This window comes from Lissotriton helveticus, chromosome 1_1, assembly GCF_964261635.1.
Source record: "Lissotriton helveticus chromosome 1_1, aLisHel1.1, whole genome shotgun sequence".
NCBI classification, from domain to species: Eukaryota; Metazoa; Chordata; class Amphibia; order Caudata; family Salamandridae; genus Lissotriton; species Lissotriton helveticus.
Genome location: NC_136057.1, coordinates 7,324,936 through 7,345,292, shown reverse-complemented (window position 1 = coordinate 7,345,292; position 20,357 = coordinate 7,324,936). Strand labels below are relative to the sequence as shown.

At 45.4% G+C, this 20,357-nt stretch overlaps 1 protein-coding gene across 1 annotated transcript in view; it reads left to right on the top strand.

The window, feature by feature from the left end:
* Positions 1-19,312, top strand: part of LOC144808548 (uncharacterized) — a 271,476-nt gene extending 252,164 nt beyond the window's left edge. Inside the window, exon 4 of the mRNA XM_078673646.1 lies at positions 14,464-19,312. Within this exon, the coding sequence (XP_078529772.1) occupies positions 14,464-16,154 (1,691 nt within the window). The 3' untranslated portion in view covers positions 16,155-19,312. The remainder of the gene's footprint in view (positions 1-14,463) is intronic.
* The last annotated feature ends 1,045 nt before the right edge of the window (positions 19,313-20,357 follow it).

The window sequence follows — 20,357 nt, the reverse complement described above, 5'->3', positions numbered from 1 at the left end:
GCTCCTTCAACACCTTTCAGATACATATAAGGAGGGAGCAGAGATGCTTATACAAGAGGGAAAGTTAATCTCCAACGTGTCCATTAAGTGCGCTTTGGATGCAGCCGACACAGCAGTTAGGGCCATTAACACTAGCGTTATGCTACGAAGGCATGCCTGGCTCCTCATCTCTGGATTTAAGTCAGAAATCCAAACTAACCTGCTCAATCAGCCTGTAAACCCTGACTTCCTTTTTGGTCCAGAAGTAGACACCACTCTTGAGAAGATTAAAAAAGACACTGAAACTGCGAAATCCATGGGGGCTCTGCAGTCTCAGCAGTTCAGGGGCGGTTCCTTTCGTCGTTCCGGTAACAGGGGAGCCTCGAGGGGGCAAGCATCACAACAAGCCCAATACAACAAGGGGGGCACGCAATCCACCTACACCAAAACTAATAGAGGTGGATACCGCGGAAACAGCACCAAGGGCAGGGGTCGTGGAAACAATAATGCCAGATCCTCTGCCACTAACAAGCAGTGACGTCTTGTCACTGCCCCCCGCCCATACCACACCGGTCGGGGGGAGACTCCAGCTGTTCCTGCCAGTCTGGGAAGGCATAACTACAGACAGGTGGGTGAGACAAATTATACAACACAGCTATTGTCTAGAGCTCCCTTCCACTCCACCCAACACACCGCCACGGCACCGTCCTATGTCCGCAGAGCACATGCACTTATTGCAGCAGGAGGTCGTCTCCATGCTACAAAAAGGGGCCATAGAACTTGTGCCTGTAGAACAGCGAGGAACAGGGGTGTACTCTCTGTACTTTTTGATACCAAAAAAAGACGGATCCCTCAGGCCCATCCTGGACCTCAGGCCCCTGAACCACTATATACTCTCAGAACACTTTCACATGCTCACATTACAGCAAGTTCTGCCGTTGCTCAGGCAAGGAGATTTCCTAGCAACCTTAGATCTAAAAGACGCATACTTCCACATTCCCATTCACAAAAGTCAAAGAAAGTATCTCAGGTTCACCATCAACAACCAGCATTACCAGTTCAAGGTCTTGCCTTTCGGGGTCACGACTGCCCCCAGAGTGTTCACAAAGTGTTTGGCAACAGTGGCCGCACATCTTCGGAGACAGCACATCCACGTCTACCCGTATCTGGACGACTGGCTGGTACAAGCACAGTCGGCCCAGCAGTGTGCCGACCACATGTCCCGTACTATACACCTTCTACACAGTCTGGGTTTTTCTCTCAATTACCCAAAGTCTCATCTGCAGCCTGCACACGTACAACAGTACCTAGGCGCAGAGATAAACACGCTAGCTGCCACAGCGCACCCCAACTTAGCGAGAGTCAACAGCATGTTGGCGCTGATTCAGAAATTCAGGCCACAACATTCACTCCCAGCTCAGGTGTTCATGCAGCTCATCGGCATGATGGCCTCTTGCATCTTTATAGTCCCTCACGCGAGGCTGCACATGCGTCCACTTCAGGAATGCTTAGCACGCCAGTGGAACCAGGCTCAAGGACAGCTAAAAGACCTAGTGTTGGTGACCGGTCGTGCATACAACTCTCTGCATTGGTGGAACACACACAACCTTTGCAGGGGACGACCGTTCCAAGAGCCTGTACCACAAGTGGTGCTGACGACGGACGCATCTCTCCAGGGATGGGGAGCGCATGTCCTCCATTACACAGTGCAGGGGCTATGGACGACGCAGCAACAGAAGTTGCACATCAACCTACTGGAACTGATGGCAATCTTTATGGCGATGAAGTCATTCAAGTTGCAGCTCTGCAACAAAGCCGTGCTGATCCGGACGGACAACATGACTGCAATGTATTACATTCAGGAGCAGGGGGAGACACACTCTCCACAATTGTCACACCTAGCACAGTGCATGTGGAAGTGGGCCATTCAGAGGAACATGTTCCTCATGGCGGAACACCTCCCGGGCAGGGACAACCAGATGGCGGACCTGCCCAGCAGACACAGCCATCAGATGCACGAGTGGGAGATACACCCCTCGGTTCTCCAACCATACTTCCAGCGGTGGGGTCTTCCACAGATCGACCTCTTCGCCACACAAGAAAACGCAAAATGCCACACCTTCGCCGCCAGGTTCCCACACCCGCTGTCTCAGGGCAATGCGATATGGATGAACTGGTTGAATAGATTTGCGTACGCCTTTCCTCCGGCTCCACTCATACCGCTAGTGGCACGCAAACTGAGGCAACACTCCATGACGCTCATCCTGGTTGCTCCAACGTGGGCGAGGCAGGCGTGGTACACCACGTTCCTAGAGCTTTCCGTGGTGCCCCATGAACGCCTCAGACTCACACCCAGTCTCCTCACTCAGAGCCATGGCGACATTCAGCACCCGGATCCACAACAGTTGAACCTTGCAATATGGCTCCTTAAGTCATAGAGTTTGGCTACTTAAACCTGCCCCCTGCCTGCATGGACATCATAAAGGAGGCTAGGCGACCTACCACCAGGGCCTGCTATGCAGCAAAATGGAAGCGCTTTGTTATCTATTGCTCCAATAATAACATAGCTCCGCTTGATGCTTCCACGCAGAACATCATAGGTTACTAGCTGCACCTGTATAGGTGTAATTTAGCGTACAGTTCCATCATTATACATTTAGCGGCCAATGCGGCTTATCTTCAAAATAGACAGCGCCTATCCCTTTTCAGGGTGCCAGCCATTAAAGCCTTTATGGAAGGCCTCAAAAGGGTCATTCCTCCACGACACCCGCCTTCGCCTGTCTGGAACCTCAACATAGTCCTTACCAGGCTCATGGGCCCACCATTTGAGCCTCTTCACTCTTGTGAGATACAATTTCTCACGTGGAAAGTGGCTTTTTTGGTGGCGATTACATCGCTAAGACCAGTTAGCGAACTGCAGGCGCTCACTATTCAGGAGCCTTTCATACAAATACACGCTAATAGGGTTGTGCTGCGCACCAACCCCAAATTCATGCCCAAGGTAGTGTCACAGTTCCACATCAACCAAACTATTGAACTACTTGTTTTCTTCCCAAATCCTGATTCAGTGGCAGACAGGGCACTGCACGCACTGGATGTCAAGAGGGCTCTCTTGTATTACATTGACAGGCCCAAGGACTTCAGGAAGACTAAACAACTGTTTATTGCCTTCTCTCCACAGCACAAGGGCAACCCAATTTCAAAATCAGGCATAGCCAGGTGGATTGTTAAATGCATCCAAACCTGTTATCAAAAGGCTAAACGCACGCTAACAGTTCCCCCCCAAAGCGCATTCCACGCGCAAATTTGGGGCATCCATGGCTTTCCTAGGTAACATTCCTCTAGAGGATATATGTAGAGCAGCCACATGGACCACCATACACACATTCACCAAACACTGCTGCGTGGATGTACACTCAAAACAGCAAGCTGCTGTTGGTCAGGCTGTTCTCAGAACACTTTTTCAGACTGCTGCAGCTGGCAAGGGCAACCGCCGCTAGGGAGGGTACTGCTATTTATTCTATGCATAGATATAAATTCAGCAGCCCACATGCCTCGAACGGAATATGCTACTTACCAGTATGCATCTGTTCTTGGCATGTAGGGCTGCTGACATTTATATCACCCGCCCTCCTCCCCGGTGCCTGTAGCAGCTGTAGCATTCAAAATTCACATATTTAATCTCACGCATGGTCATCACTTACTATATCACACTCCATCTCTGCCACAATGGCGAAAAACAATCTGAGCATGGAGGGGATGCCCATGCGCACTGTAGTCCAGGGAGGAGCCACCTATCTCGTGATACTTCGAAGACTCTTCCAGGACAACAATGTGCAATCATCCGGACCCAACTCTAGGCGGCGATCTATGCACAGATGTGAATGTCAGCAGCCCTACGTGCCAAGAACAGATGCATACTGGTAAGTAGCATATTCCTTTTACAGACCGGTGAAGATCCACCATTGAAATAGAAAGCATAGTTAAGGGCGTTTACCAAATACATAGGCACCATAGAAAGATGCAGATATTGCCCAGAACGCAAAATTACGGATGGAATACAATCTTGGGTTTGAACAGTAACAACATTCTCCAATTTACAATTTAACAGAGGGAAAGGCAAAATAGATTAATCTCAGTAAGCAGTAAAAAGACGAATTACACTTTGATGTACATCCCAATCGAGTTGACCATTTCGCCAAAGCACTAAAATCACAGTCAGTGGCATTGTAGAATGGAAGGACGGTCAATAAATAAGTTACCGACGCGATATTGGCACTAACGATGATCGGTACACAAAGTTATTACTGGACAGTTGGTCCCTGCCGCTGCAGGTACGCTGTGGCGAAATAATCTGTGCCTATCTAGCTGTGGTGACGTCAATACGTGACAAGTACTTTATAAAAAACATTTAGATTACGGTTTTAGAACTTCCCAAAAAATAGGAAGTTTATAGTGGAAGGAAATTATTATTTTTTTTAAACTGCATAAAGAACTTCCGAAGTAAGTATCACAGGGTAAATCCACGAGAAAAAGAAGGTACTGCTATTTTATCGTGCATACTGTTTACTTGGATGGCAAACATCAGAAATGAGCTGTAAAGTCAATCAAACGGCATCCGCTGTCACATCATCAAGCCTTTTCCGTTTACGAATCCTGGTTCGGAAGCATGCCCATGTTTGACGCGTCGTGTGCTAACGTAAATTGTTGATGGCGTACCCTCGAAGCAGAACTGGCTAATAGGGCGGACTTTTTAAAGCGAAGTCATGCCGAGCTAACTGTAATGGAAACATGACTAATACCCAAGACGTATAAAAATATAAAAGTATTCTTTGTCACCGTAAAAAGGCAAGCACGTCAGTTGTGTTTGACTAGAATCACATACATATCTAGTATGTATATAAATAATACTAACGGTAGCAAATTGGTTCCTCTCAGAAATGTTTTTGCTTCTACGAAGAAATGTATTACATTTTCGATAAAATCACTGTGTCTAACTACGGATAGTTCGGGAATACTTATAGAATACAATCTAGTACGCCTCTTTTAACATGGCGGCCACCAACAACAGGCAGCAGCTGGTCGCGAATTTCACTTCCACCTACCGATTCGGCACCCACAGCCGCCTGGATGGCGCAGAGTGCCAGAAGTCGCTACATCCCACTCAACGGGCACAATCCAACACAAGCACAGAAATAAATATATCCCCAGGCGCCAACTGTCACCGGACAGCGGGGGTCTACTGCAGAATCAGCGATGTTCTGTATGCGCGCGGTCTTTGTGAATTTGTCTCCGTAAGAGATAGCAGGAGAGTGGATTTGCGGCACTTTAGCGTGTGGTCGCTGTGTTTCCACACTTCTAGTTTCCTCTTTTTCAACAAGCTGAATCTGCTCGTCGCGGTATGTGGCTACTTTATACAGTGCCTCCTCCCCTCGCTGCAGGCTAAACTGGCATAGAGAGTAAGAGTCCCACCTGCCAGCCCTGCTGGGTCTTTATACTGCACCGCCTCCTCGACAGGAATTTCCCAGCTCAGAGAACGGGAAGTGTTGAACAAGCAGCACGACCAAGTTTCTCCGAGGCGAGGAAAAAATGCCTCAGAGAAAGCACGGTCATTTTCCGATTCAGGGGCGTGGTTTTCTTTCTCTCCTCTTCCCATTGGCTGGAAGGTAAAATTCCAGCCAATGGGAAGAGGAGAGAAAGAAAAAAAGAAAGAAGCTTAAAAAAACACCCCCAAATCCGAAAAAGACGGGGCTTGGACCGAGTGACGCCCCTCTCCTCCAATGGCTGGCCAGCATTTACTAGGCCAGCCAATGGAGAAGAGGGGCGGGTTCAAGACCCTTACTAAAAAACATTAAATCTTCGGAGCTCCGCCCACACTGCTTACAGCAGTGCGACGAGTCCTCGACCTAAAAAAGGGCTCAGTATGGTATGTTTCCTGAAGCAATATTAATGCACACCCCTCAATCGCTTTTAGCTATGCGTCGTTATTGGGCTTATTTTTGATTCCAGCCACGTTCCATGGCATGATATGCAAGGATTCTTTAGTTTGTGCACTTATTTCAACTTCTAGCAATTTACAGGTAGGGATATTGGCCAGATTATGAGTAGATACCTCACGCAAGTCCTCCCTATGAACTAGAACACAGGGGTCGCCAGCGGGCTCGTTACAAGTTACAGTGCATTCCGGACTCCTTTCTAATATAACACCCACTTCCTCCCTCTGTCAATCAATATCACTGCACCTTCTCAACGGTTCATATCTATTGTTAGTAAGAACAGTTTGATTTCAATTACAAATATGAGGTGTACCTACTTTATTTACTGTGCTCAGGCCTATAGAAAAAGCCTAATGGAACACCAGTTATGTGATCATTTTGACTAAAGTTAGGCAATGTAGTATTTGTTCAGAAATCCTTCCATCAAATTCCCTACCAGATCCCTGCTATGAAAGTTCACTACAGCGTAATCCCCCCTGACACGTTTTCCTAGAGCTACCTACCCAATTTACTCTCCTTAGCTTTATAATATTTTGTTGTAACACATTAACGCCAACGTTAGTTTTTACAGCAATCCAATGAACCACTTGATTTTTCAAAGTCTCAAAAGATTCACAGCTTTTATCAGCTAATCTGGGAACATGTTTCAATACAATGACGTATGGGGTCGCCTGGGGGGGAGGGAGCGGGGTTGCTGGGGAGTTGTAATGGCTCTTCTATGTTACCAACATGCACAGCCCTGGTCAGTGTATCTGCCTGATTAGATTTTACCAGTCTTAAGGAGGTCACTTTATTATCCTTAATAAGCATTGGTGCTTCGGTGGTTGTAACTTCTGTCTGACCCTTGAGGGTTGTACAACAGGAGTCATTCTTTGTTTAGATTCACCAGCAGGGGTGGTGGTGTCTAGGTCTTCTTTTGGCCGTGTAACTCGATTATTGTTAATAATAGTCTTGCTCAAATATTTTGTAGAAATCATTTCAGATACCAGGTCTGTCAGAAAAGACACATCTTTTTGGACTAGCTTTAGTTCAGACATCAATCGTCGCTCTATATTGTCCAATTTGCCATGTAGCTTTTTAAAAATCATCGTTTCAATATTTTGTGACCCTAGTATTTTACTTGTTGGATTATTATCCCCCTTAATCACTCCAGCATTGTTTTCTTCTTTTTTTGCCTTTACTATTGTGTTCCCCCTATGACCGTTTTTCTGTCGAGGCAGCAGTTTGGATTTTTTAGCCGGTGGGGAGGGCAGATCAGTGCTGTTGGACAAAGTTGAAATCTCCAATGGAGTTGTTAGAATGCAGGGATTGGATATATTTGAAACACTCTCCTTGTTAGTTACAATAGTAGGCGGTGCCTCTGTATCCGTGTTTTCCCCGTCACTCGTGGTTAAAGTGGGATCGCTCGCACCATCTAATGCAGATTCTTTCAATGCGGCATCTAATGCGGTTTTGGTAGCTGGGAGTTGCCCCTCGACGTGTACAATCTCACTATTAAGTCGCCCCACAGCAGTTTTCAAGTACTTAGTGATTGGTGCACTTTTAGTATGCGGCTTCCCCACAGAGGGCGGTAATTTCCTTTTGCCCATACTCCCACAGGGTCAGTAAACACTAGTAGATGCACAATAAAACAGTTTTCACCTTACCGGTCTCTGTATAATCCTGTTCTTGTGGAATCAAGGGGGGTGGCCCAGCCCAGCCTCGTCCTTCCGCGGACGGGCGCAGCCCATGCGCGGCCCAGGCAAGTCTGCGCGCGTCTTGAGCTGGGGGATCCCTGGCCTCTTTTTGAGCACCTCCCGGCGCATTGGTTTGCGTATGTGGTGAGCGCGCCGCTAAGGGTGCTGGGAACTGTGGTCTTTTCCCTCCTCAAGGCACTGGGAAAATGATGGTGCAGCAGTCCGTGACAGTGTCAATGTCGGCTCAGGTGGCAGGCAAAAGTAATAGCAAAAAGAGCTCCCCCGTATGTCATCAACCACTGCCTCCTTATCATACTCATCTCTACCCCGTACACACAGACTGAGTCATTACCACCCCTACCATCTCCCATCATATAACCACCATATCCTTCAACATTTCCACAGCTGACATTCTCATCATTAGATTTTCTCACATTGCAAGGGCTCACGCGTTGTTAATGCCACATTCTTCCATCCTCCAATTTGACTGCACTAATTCTCAAGGGTTCTGACCAACATGATGTCCCCTATTCCACAAAACTTGGCTTCCTCACTCGTACATACTGCCCCACTCTCACTATAGGTAAACTAACATTGTGTCTACATTTGGTTTGTTCTTGGAGAACTTCTACCTTTCTTCTCATTTCCTGATATTTTTTTAAATTTATTTTATTTTTTATTTTTTTATTGAGCCTAGATAGCAGACAAACTAGACATGGTAAACATGGTATAATAGTAGAGAACAGACTTGCATAATACTCCAATTCATATTTCAGTAGACAATAAATAGATTCACATATAATATAACCAACGTTCTAAAAAGCCCAACTCAACCTTCATAAGAGAGGGAGAAGTGTGGCTCACCGATTAAAGCGGCAGACCCTGAGGCCGAGGTCTGGCCCGGAACCAGGGTTCAATTCCCGACGCGGCAGGGTCTTGGGCTCAATGTCCACGGACTCGATAATTCTCGCCTAGGTGCCTACTCTAATCAAGGGTCCCACTCTGCAAGTCTGGGCAATAGCTTGCTTAATCTCCACAACGGCCCCGAAAGCGCTGGGATGCCTGGCTTCACCTTGGGGGTGCCCAGTAGGGGCATCTCACAGGGAAAGCCAGGAAGGGTTCCACAGCGATATACAGCGCCAGGATGCCTGAAAGGTGATAGTGCGCTTTACAAGTATACATACATTTACATTTACATTTACATAATACCCAAATTCATATTACGGCAGACAGATAATTAGATTCACATATAATATAAGCTTCATAATACCCGATTTCATATTGCAGTAGCCAAATAGATAGATTCACATGTAATATAATCAGCATTCTAAAAAGTCCAACACAAGGAAGAACTCATGCCACCGACCAGCCTCGAATCCACAATTAAAATTAAAAAGCAGGCACGATATAAAATAAAACCCTCAGATTTCTCTTTGCCCAGGGAGAAATCCTGACTTGCATATTTGCATCTCAGCGTGAAATAAAAGCATAGCCCAGCAAACTTATCTTGAATCTATGAAGCGCCCCTACCCTCTTTGCATATGACTCTTCAAAATGGTAGGTCCGGGCTAACTTGGAAAGCCATTGTCCCATTGTAGGCACCTTCTGAGATCTCCAGTTTTGCAACACCAGAGCTCTGGCTACTGCTATAGCAGCAAAAACAAAATATTGTCCATACTTTGGCAGCTGGCTAGTTGCGTGAGAAAAGCCAAAAAGGGCCAGCGGTGATGAAGGTAAGATGACCATGAACCTGAACACCTCCACCCTGAAATGATATCGTTTGAGACATATAAAGAATATGTGCACCCAATCGCCTGCCCCCGCCAGATTACATCTAAAACATTCATTTGAAAGTGCTGGAAACCATTTGTGTAGTTTGAGAGGGGTATAATACACCAGCCAACTTGAAAAAAAGGACATCCTCCTAAAATCCGCCACCCTCAATGCCTTTTTCCCAAATTCGCAGCCTCGTTGCCATTCCATTATATTAAACCAGCAGTTGGTTTCCTGAGCGATTATTTTTTTAAAGCATTACCTCAACGAGGTTCTGATTCAAACCCTGTCGTCGTAAACAATACCAGGTTCCAATACCACGTAGATTCAAATTGAGGGCTGCTTTTAGAATTATTCTTTCCCTCTTGTTGATTATTTTATGCTTATTTGTGGGAAACAAGTTATCTGTCTAAAACTTAACCAAAAATCGCCTGTCTTAGGTGCAAAATGCAGTGCGAATGCCTCCCACGATATCAAATTTGTTTTAAGAAACTTTATTTATAACTTTTCACCACAAACTGAGTGGTCATATACAGAATCCTTCAAGACAATATCCATAGGCTTGTTTACATTTTACACATTAGAACCCCGGTCACATAGCACAGGTAAATGCACTTTACATGTTTTATGGCTTAGTAGTAGACACAGCATCATATACAACTAGGGAGACACGTGCACCTGCGCTTACGTATTATCGTCACCATCTGTCTCAGCACCCAGATCGCTTTCTGTCCTAGTGAAGTTCAACAATTCTCTGCATAATTCTCTCCAAGTTGCTATATCCTCATCCAACCTTTCGTCCCTGCGGCAAGCTTTCATATGTAGTTCCTCCGCCAGGGACCACTCCCCCACGCCTCTCAACCGGTTTACGATATCAAATTAGTGTCATTGTAGAAGTCACCCAGTTTACCAAATCCTAGCCCATTATAAGTCTGCAGTAGCTTTTGTGAAAGCTGGAGACCCCACAACTCAGTCTTTAAGGGGAGCAAATGCATGGCACAATGGAATGTTGTACGCTTTATGGAACCCTTGTATGTGGTTAGCAATTATATTTACAACCCTATACCTTGTTTTTTTGGGTAACTTTGCAGTACGCAGAGATGCTGGTAATTTAATTGTGCTTTCTATTAGCATCAGATTTTCTAAAAAGTTATCAAATTTCGATGCAGGAGCCACCCGCTGCGTTAATAAACGAATCAAACCAGCTTGATAGTGGGTGGGGAGGTTTTTTTTGCCCATATAAACTGCCGTAAAATCTTGTCTACTTAGTTAAAATAAGAAAGCAGTATTTTTAAAGGAATATTTAAAAATAGGAATATTAGCAGGGGAATGATTGACATTTTCACTAAAGAGACTCGGCCTGCTATTGTCAGAAGTAAAAGCGACCATTTCTCCAAAATCTTTTTACTTTTGTTGAGCTTTTTTTGTAGTTTAAATGAAGCAGTTGCGGAAAATCTGCTGTGATCAGCAAGTTTATCAGACTCAATCTCATTTTTCCTTTTTAACCTCTACAAAAGATGATTTCCTTTGTCTCCACAACTCACAAGGCTTCTTGCCTGTCGCAGAATAAGGAGTAATTCTGTAGGACAATAAAATGTCCTGAAGAGATCTCTTCCATGACAACCCAGATTTCAAAGCTGGTTGATCGGTTCCTTTCATAAATCGATTAAAGCATTCTACTTGACCATTACCATCTGGGTGGTGCAAGGAAACTTTTACATGTTTAATTTTAGAATCCTTTAAAAACATTTGGATCATTTCTGATGTGAAATGAACCCCATTATCAGATAGCAGAACTTCAGGAAGGCCCTCCCTTGAAAAAACACCCTTGAGGAGTTCAGTTACCCCATCAGTAGATACTTTGTTCACCATACGCACCTCTGGCCACTTAGAACAATAATAGATAAGTACTATGGCATATATCTCCCTGGCAGACAGGGTGGGGAAAGGCCACATAAAGTCTATGACCCACTTATGCCATGGTCCAGCTGGTAACTCCACCGTTATGAAAGGTACAGTCAGTGGTTTGATAGACTAATTGCTTGCACTACTGGTTTTGCAGTTCCCCACCCAATGATCAATCATAGCATCTGCCTCTGGCCACCAAAAATGTTATTTTATTTTCCTCCTAGTACTCAACTTCCCCGCATGTCCATCTTGACCTACTTTGGCGATATTCTCATGTACACCACTCAGGTATACAATATTGTCTCCTCTCAACACAAAAATATGGCACACTGATAATTCATCTTTAACTTTCCAAAACGCACTGCATTCTCCATGCAGTTGATATTCCCTTGGCCAACCTCCGAAATACACTCTTTTACAACCTTCAAAAACATATCCTTTTCCATATCCCGCATCCAAACTGCTTCAGACAAAACTTGCCCATACTTTATTCCTCACTCAACACAACATCCTCATAGCTGAAAGCCATCAATCAGTCACTCAATTTATAGAGCGCGCTACTCACCCGTGAGGGTCTCAAGGCGCTGAAGGGAGGGGGTGGGGTGCCGCTACTGCTCGAAGAGCCAGGTCTTGAGGTGTTTCCTGAAGGTGAGATGGTCCTGGGTCAGTCGTAGGTGTGCGGGGAGGGAGTTCCATGTCTTGGCCGCCAGGTAGGAGAACGATCTTCCTCCGGTGGTGGTTCTGCGAATCCGCGGGACGGTGGCGAGGGCGAGGCTGGTGGAGTGGAGCTGGCGGGTGGGAGTGTAGAACGACAGGCGGTTGTTGAGGTGTTTGGGGCCCGTGTCGTGGAGCACTTTGTGTGCGTGGTGAGCAGCCTGAACATGATCCTCTTGCTGACGGGGAGCCAGTGCAGGTTTCTCAGGTGGGCAGATATGTGGCTGTGGCAAGGGATGTCGAGGATGAGTCGTTCGGAGGCGTTCTGTATGTGTTGAAGGCGTTTCTGAAGTTTGGCTGTGGTTCCTGCGTACAGGGTGTTTCCATAGTCCAGTCGGCTGGTGACGAGGGCCTGGGTGACCGTCTTTCTGGTTTCGGTGGGGATCCACCGGAAGATCTTTCGGAGCATGCGCAGGGTGTTGAAACATGAGGACGAAACTGCGTTGACTTGCTTGGTCATCGTGAGGGAGGAGTCCAGGATGAATCCCAGGTTGCGTGCGTGGTCCGTGGGTATCGGTGCGGTGCCCAGCGTCGTGGGCCACCAGGAGTCGTCCCATGCGGATGGGGATTGTCTGAGGATGAGGACGTCCGTCTTGTCTGAGTTGAGCTTCAGACGGATGAGCTTCATCCATTCTGTGACGTCTTTCATTCCATCCTGGAAGTTGGCTTTGGCGGTGAGGCGGTCTTTGGTGAGGGAGAGTATCAGTTGGGTGTCGTCGGCGTAAGAGATGATGTTGATGTTGTGTTTGCATGCGATGGCGGCAAGGGGTCTCATGTAGATGTTGAAGAGGGTCGGGCTGAGTGAGGAGCCCTGGGGTACGCCGCAGATGATCTTGGAGGCCTCGGAGCGGAAGGGTGGGAGGCGGACTCTCTGGGTTCTGTCGGAGAGGAATGATGTGATCCAGTCCAGGGCCTTTCCTTGGATCCCAGTGTTGTAGAGGCGGGTCATTAGGGTGCGGTGGCAGACGGTGTCAAAGGCTGCCGAGAGGTCAAGGAGGATGAGGGCGGCTGTCTCTCCGTTGTCCATCAGGGTCCTGATGTCATCGGTGGCTGCGATGAGGGCGGTCTCGGTGCTGTGGTTGGCTCGGAATCCGGACTGGGATGGGTCACACTCATTTCCATTCTCTGCAATTACATTCCCTTCCTCTAATGACAACTGTGACAATCCATCAGCAGTACTGTTATCCTTCCCAGGTACATACTCAATCTCATAAAAGAACATTTACAATTTGATTCTAACCTTGGAGTAAGATTTCTTTCGCCCCCAAAATTACGCTCCATTGGAGACATAGTATGAGATGCATACGCCAATATCCATTCCGTCGTCTTTTTTTTTTGTGACAATACTGCACCAAACCCATACACACTGGTATCTACTTATATCATAACAAAATATTTTAAATATGGTGCATGCAAAATGTCCTTGATTGCTCTGAAACACCTTGTTTGATCTTGCGATCAACAAAATTTAGCATTCCTCTACAGTAACATTTCCAACATAGTTAAAATATTATTTAAAACCTAACACTCGCAAACCTACTTCTATGTGCTACGCTAGAAGAGCATGGAAAGTAGAACTTGCAATCAAGACTTTCTTAGGGAGAAGCAGTGCACTGCATACCTTGTTGACAGCAAAAGCTGTGGTTATTAGAGAGGCATGAAGGCATGGTTCCCTGCGAAAGGAAAAATGCCGCAGCAGCCTCCTTTCTCCTGGACTCAGCTCATTATACACATTAGGAGCACTGGCAGCAGACAAGACCGTCTCCGTCAGTATCTTGTGTGATAATCTGGGTCAAGGACCTCTTCTGACAAGTGGCCAAGTCGCAGTTCTTTTATCCTGTCTCTGATCACGGACTGAAATCACTGACATAATTTCAGGAATTTCTGACATTGATTAATTGCATTGAGGTGTGTCTCCCAGACATATACAGATGATCATATATGTTGAATGGACCTCTATTCAGACTGCACTGTTTTGACGATGTGTCTGTATTTGCTGTTATTTGACCTTGACATTGTGATAATAATTCACTTGTCCTAGACTAATGTTGTATGGAGTGTTTTATTTATGTCATTCTCTGAATCACTTAACACTTTCACAGACCTTAGAAACGTACGTTCAGAAGATACTCGCGACAATGGCAGACATGACGAGGATTCTGCAGAAGCAGAAAATCTGGAGACTCTGTTTACCTAAAATAGAGTCGGCCTACACAAGATGGAGTCAGGTCTTATGGACTTTGTCAGCAATAGATATATAGTTAGATTTTCAAGGTGGCACGTGGTTAACCAAATGTAGTGCAATTGCAAAATATTTTGGACATGTTCACATTACAGGAAAGCGAAACTCCATAATTAACAATTTATCTTGTATGCATTCATGCGCTAATTTCTATCTTTATTTTTTGCCTCTGTAGAGAATGGCCAGAGAAGCAAATCTAATATGATGCACGGAGACTACGCCGGAGAATTGGAGCCAGGCAGAACATTATCTGGAATCAATACCAGGCAGTTACCCCCGTTCACAGCATCACACAATTCAGTCCAGGAACAAAACAAGAGTCCGTGGGAGCCAATAACGTTCCAAGAAAACAGACCGCATCCACCTCTTCAAAGAGACAGCAGTTTTAACAACGCATTCCTTAATTTAATAAGCGAAGAGGAACCAAGTGCTTGCATGTTTCCTGATCACCAAGGAGGAGAGGTTGGAGCAAATGCAGCCAACGGTGGTGAATATGGCAGGCGATTCAACAATTCATCAACCGCGATTATGCCTCAGCATCTCCGCCCAGGGGACAAACCATATGAATGTAGCGAATGCGGGAAAACCTTCAGGTTTTCATCAAACCTTCAAAAGCATCTAGAAGAGCATGCCGGAGAGAAACTGTACCCATGTATGGTGTGTGGCAAAGGCTTCGATACCCCCTCGTCTCTACTCTGGCACCAACACATGCACACGGAAGAAAGCGTGTACACATGCACGGTGTGTGGTAAGAGCTTTGGAACCGCCTCGTCCCTACTCTGGCACCAGCACATCCACACTGGAGAGAAGCCTTATCCATGTGCCAACTGTGAGAAAAGTTTCAGGTCCCAATCAAATCTATATCAGCACCAGCAAGTACACACCGAAGAGATGCCGTACTCATGTTCCATGTGTGAGAGGAGCTTCAAGAACCCCTCAGCACTGCAACGGCATGAAGAGTCACACGGAGGGCTAGCATCGTACTCACTCACTGCATATGATGAAGGGTTCAATGACTTCTCAGCTATCCACAGGCAAGAACCAATGCGTACAGAGGGTAAGCCATACTCGTGTACAGACTGCGCCAAGAGTTTTAAGGACCCATCCGCTCTTCTGAGGCACAAACAGACCCACACAGCAGCTAAACTATCCCCATGTCCTGAGTGTGGGAAAACCTTTCCTGACCCATCTTCCCTGCACGCACATTATCAGAAACATACTGGAGAGAAACTGCATCCATGCACAGAGTGTGGGAAGACTTTCCTCAGCCCTTCAGCTATGCACCAGCATCAGAAGATGCATTCAGCAGAGAAGCTCTATACATGTCCTGAGTGCGGGATTAGTTTCAAAGCTCTGTCAAACTTGCATACTCACCAACGAATGCACACAGGAGAAAAGATATACCCGTGTACTGAGTGTGAAAAGAGTTTTCTAAGCCAATCAGCACTACGTAAACACCAAATAATGCACACAAAGCACCAAGAGAGGCCATACCCATGTCCTGAGTGTGGGAAGCGTTTCATTGACTTGCCATCTCTGCACAAACATTTAAGAACACACTCAGGAGAGAAGTCATTCCCTTGTGATGAGTGTGGGAAAAGTTTCAGACTCCGGAAATCCCTGCGTATACATTATCGAATCCATACAGGAGAGAAACCACATTCATGCACTGAGTGTGGGAGGTGTTTCAGTGACCCATCTTCATGGCGCAAGCACCAAAGAATACATCGAAGAGAGAAACCTTATCTGTGCACAGTTTGTAAGAAGAACTTTTCTGACCCTTTGTCTCTGCAGAAGCACCAACAAATACACACAGAGGAGCTGGGAATGAGTAGGCCTATCACTCTTCTCCCCACACTGAGTTGAGTAGCCCTACAAGGTGCGTCCCTCCGCAGACGCAGCAGGAGAAGCAATGCAATAAGCATGAATGTCACACAAATATCCACAGTGCCCATATATACCTCGATGTCAATGGTCCTTGCCCGTGTACCCTAAGTGTTAGCTCATTCCAATGCTGTGAGTTGTCCAACTAGTAGGCCGTACGTCAAACTCCAAGAAGCAGAGCAGACATGAGAGTTGCCAATGGCGTTAGGGGCAGCACCCTGACTCCTGGAGGAGCTTGAACAAACCTCGTCTGTTCCTAGGATTGCATCCAACTCCTTACAAAATAGGAAACACTTAGGACAAAACAACACGAAAAATTGTCTGTTAATGTAGGAGGAAAAACATCAAAACGTATCTAATTAAATATAATAATACTGTCTATGGTAGACAGAGTAAAAGTGATGCACCTATTGATGTAAATCTAACATATAAAACCAGCAGAAAAGGGAAGGAATATAAGTCAAACTTAAGAATACCCTAAACAAAACATGGGAAGGTAACCACTTGAGGGAGACGGATGAATAGAAACCTCGACGTGGAGAATGTAAAAGTTGAAGAAGTAAGGTAAGGAGACAGCAGGAGATTGTACGCGTAAGGGAAGACATTATTCTTGACCTAGAATGGCTTCAAGAAACTGTGTAAATACACCTTAAGTTTTCATTATTGAAGGTGGCAAGATGATGCCCCAAAAGTACAAAGGGTTATGATTGCTGAAATAAAAAATATTAGACTTGTGTTCACACGTGATGCCCTGCGCCCAGAGGAAAGGAATAAACTATCTCTGCTGAAGAAACACAAAATCAGAAATATAACTATAGACTGAAAAGGAGAAGAATCCTCTTTTTCAAAACTTTATTGGTGTAAAATTACAAAACGGCTACAGAAAATTTAAGTACCTGAACATTTTCTTGTGGTTTTAAAAGAGATTGCATCATGTTTTTAAATTAAATCTTTAAAGACTCTTATCAATTGTGCACAGATAGTAGGGAAAATAAAATAAAATCTAGAGCGACCATAGAGATAACAAAACTAGATAAAAACATTAAATGTCAGAACATTAATAGTAATAGCACCAGATTAACACTCTATATTTTGGAATATTAGTGAAAAGAGATGCAGACTAAAATATAATATATTGGAATACTACAGGTAAGAAAGTAAGGTCAAACCATTTTTATATCAATGTTAGAGACAAGAGATCAGATAAAAATATTATATAAAGAATTATTTGAAATAAGCGATTCAGATAAAAGTATTATATAAAGAAACCCATAGTATAACATTGGGGTAAAGTTTACGGTTGGTGCAAACCAACAGGGTCAAATTACCCCAATCTACAAGTTCATTTATTTCAGGTTTAAGACAGACTGGCTTCATACCAGAAAAGTCTTATACTATCAGCCTTATAGGCATGTATATTTAAAAGGTATATATACTGTTAAAGTGCACAAAATCATAAAATCTTTTCAAAGCTGAGGCTTCCTCCTCTTCGGTGTAGCATTTATTATTGAATGATAATGGCCTCCCTTCTTGTTCAAGCACGTCTTTCTCCCAGGACTCAGATCTCTAACTTTATTTTAGCACTATTTATCTGAAAATAGACCTAGGTTACGTTTACATATTCTCCACAAAAGATCTGTTGACACTCCAATATGTTACAGAGATGTCATGTGGAGAGGGGGCATGGACGCACACCCCATGTCTGTCCGTGGTGTGCTCACGGTGCGGAATGGTCAAAGATAGTCTTTATGTTGTAGTCTCAGTTCAGTGCCCTGAAACATTTCATTACCAGAAAGACGGTGAAGTTACACAAGATGTTGTGGTATCTGCATGAAGTACAGAAGCCAGGGGACGCAAGAGTCAATGTTGGTGGAATATCTTCGTAGCATCACTTGTCTTGAAAATACAACCAATAAAGATCTATGCTCCCTAAGATTAGTACCAAAAGAGAGAGCGGATACGAAAACCACACTTGAAGAATACTAGCCCAGGGCACTCTTACTATGGCACGAATGCCACAGAGACAGTCAACCGGGAGAGAGTCACCCTACAGAATGGTGCCACGTTTGGAAGAGGCGCGTCCAGTTTTCGACACTTAATGAGTCCAAGAATCATCATTCTAGACTTCACACGAAGAGCCCATTATAGAGGTTACCCGTGCACATGGACCTACAGGGTACAGCAGATTAGATCCTGGGAACCTGAAGGTGGTGGTTCTGCTCCTGACACTGCGGGATAATCGCCAGGAAATTGAGCGTAATATGATATTGGCTTCTGCAGATCAAATCACCACCTGTCAATGATACCATCAACCCACAACCTGGAGTTATGGGATGGGATGCAGCCTGAAGTGCTATCTCTTAGCAGGACATTCCTACTTTTTGTATAGACTGTTTTCAGCAGCCCTCTCAGCATCACCTCTCTGGTGCATCCATTAGTGTCATCCCCTTCATAAAGAACAGCATATCTACCCTCCTGACCGTCCATGAGATGGGACCCTGACTCTCAACTTTGATGAGCATTGATTATCACCCCAGGAAATGCAGCCACTTCAGCTCTGCCTGCTGAGAGCTGTCGAGGAATATATCCACTCACCTCAGGATAGTTTTGCGAGCTCTGGCGCCTCTAAGACTTGACTCCAGAGATGTGTGTGTGCTTCATCGTTTAAGCTCATCCACCGCTCTGATTTCCCATCACGGACGCCTGACGCTCCGCCACCACGGTGATTCCTCTCCACAAATGCCTAATGCTCGTTCGCTGCAGTGATTGAACTCCCTGGGACCCGCTGGATAGATCAATCTGCAAGCCTATCTGACAATCTGTTCCCACCAGAAGCAAGACGTCTGAACGTCTGAGAGGCCTGCCTACCACAAGAAAGACGCCCACGGGTGGAATTATCTTCCTACGGGGTCATCTCAACGAGCTTTCAGTTACTGACTTTGTCTTTGCGCTTCATTTCATTGGATCTCGTTCTTGGTTCCCTTTCCCCACGCTTGGCTTTGTTTAGTCTGTTCTGTTTGTTCTTCTAGGCCAAATTCTATCTGAAATGTTTTGTTCCTTTGTTCGTGCTTCACAGTGAATATCAGTGTCTGTTGAGTCAAGACTGTCTAAAGAATTTTTTTTAACTAAACGAATATGTCTTATCCAAAGTCTCCCTTCTCATTTTTGAGGATTATTGGTGTTATTGCGTTTATAGAGAATGTTTGTTGAAAATCCATTGTAACAGTTAACAAAATGTTGTCATACGCAAGGGAACCAGGCGTACCATGAATACACAAGAAGGAAGGGTGTATGTCTGATAGCAGTGAACGTGACTGTGAGAAGTTGGCCTGGTAGGGGATGTTTCCAATTCTGGAACCACCTACTACCTGACCAAACAATCCCTTATGGTGTCTGGTTGTAAGTCAACCTTATTAGACAAGCTATCCTAGGGGTAGCATGGACTAAGCAGCCTAAAGGCTTAACTTAAGAGGTCGTGTTAAGCGAGCTGTTTTACAACATACAATCCTGTAATACCAAATGAAAGGACACCACACAAGTATATATTATAAAAATATATGTATTTATTACTAAAACAATCCCCAGTATTCTTTATGAATAAAGGGGCACAAGCGTTAAATCAAAAGCACTGTTTAAACATACAAAGTTGCACAATTATGGATGAGGGCAGGGGGCCACTCGAACCATATACTAAACAAGTGGTATAAGAGAGGCCACTCGAACAGTGGTTAGGCCTAGGGCCTAGGGAATCGCTGGGAGCAGTCAGGACAAGCAATGCTGAAGTCGGGAATGGCCCTCGGGATTCGGGAGATGTGCGGAAAGCGCACGCACGCACCAATGTTAACCAATGGTGCGTAAAAGTTGTAAAGTTAAAGTTAAAGGACACTTCCGCTGAACCTAGAGGAACAAAACTTAACACACAGACCCTAGAGGTGTGCACCAGTGTGGGAACACCGGCGGAGCAAAGTTACCTCACCCACAGGAAGTGGGTGCACAGGGTCGAAGTGGCGTCGGGTTTTGACTCGCAGGCTCTTGGTGCTTGAAGCTGAAAGGGCTGCAGGCGGGTTAAAGATGAGGTGTCCGGTGGAGTCCAAGGGTGGACTCAAGTTGTAGAGTACCTGAAAGCAGAGGGGACAGAGTCTGGGTCACTCAGCAGTGACCAGGGTGGAACCAGGACGGAACCAG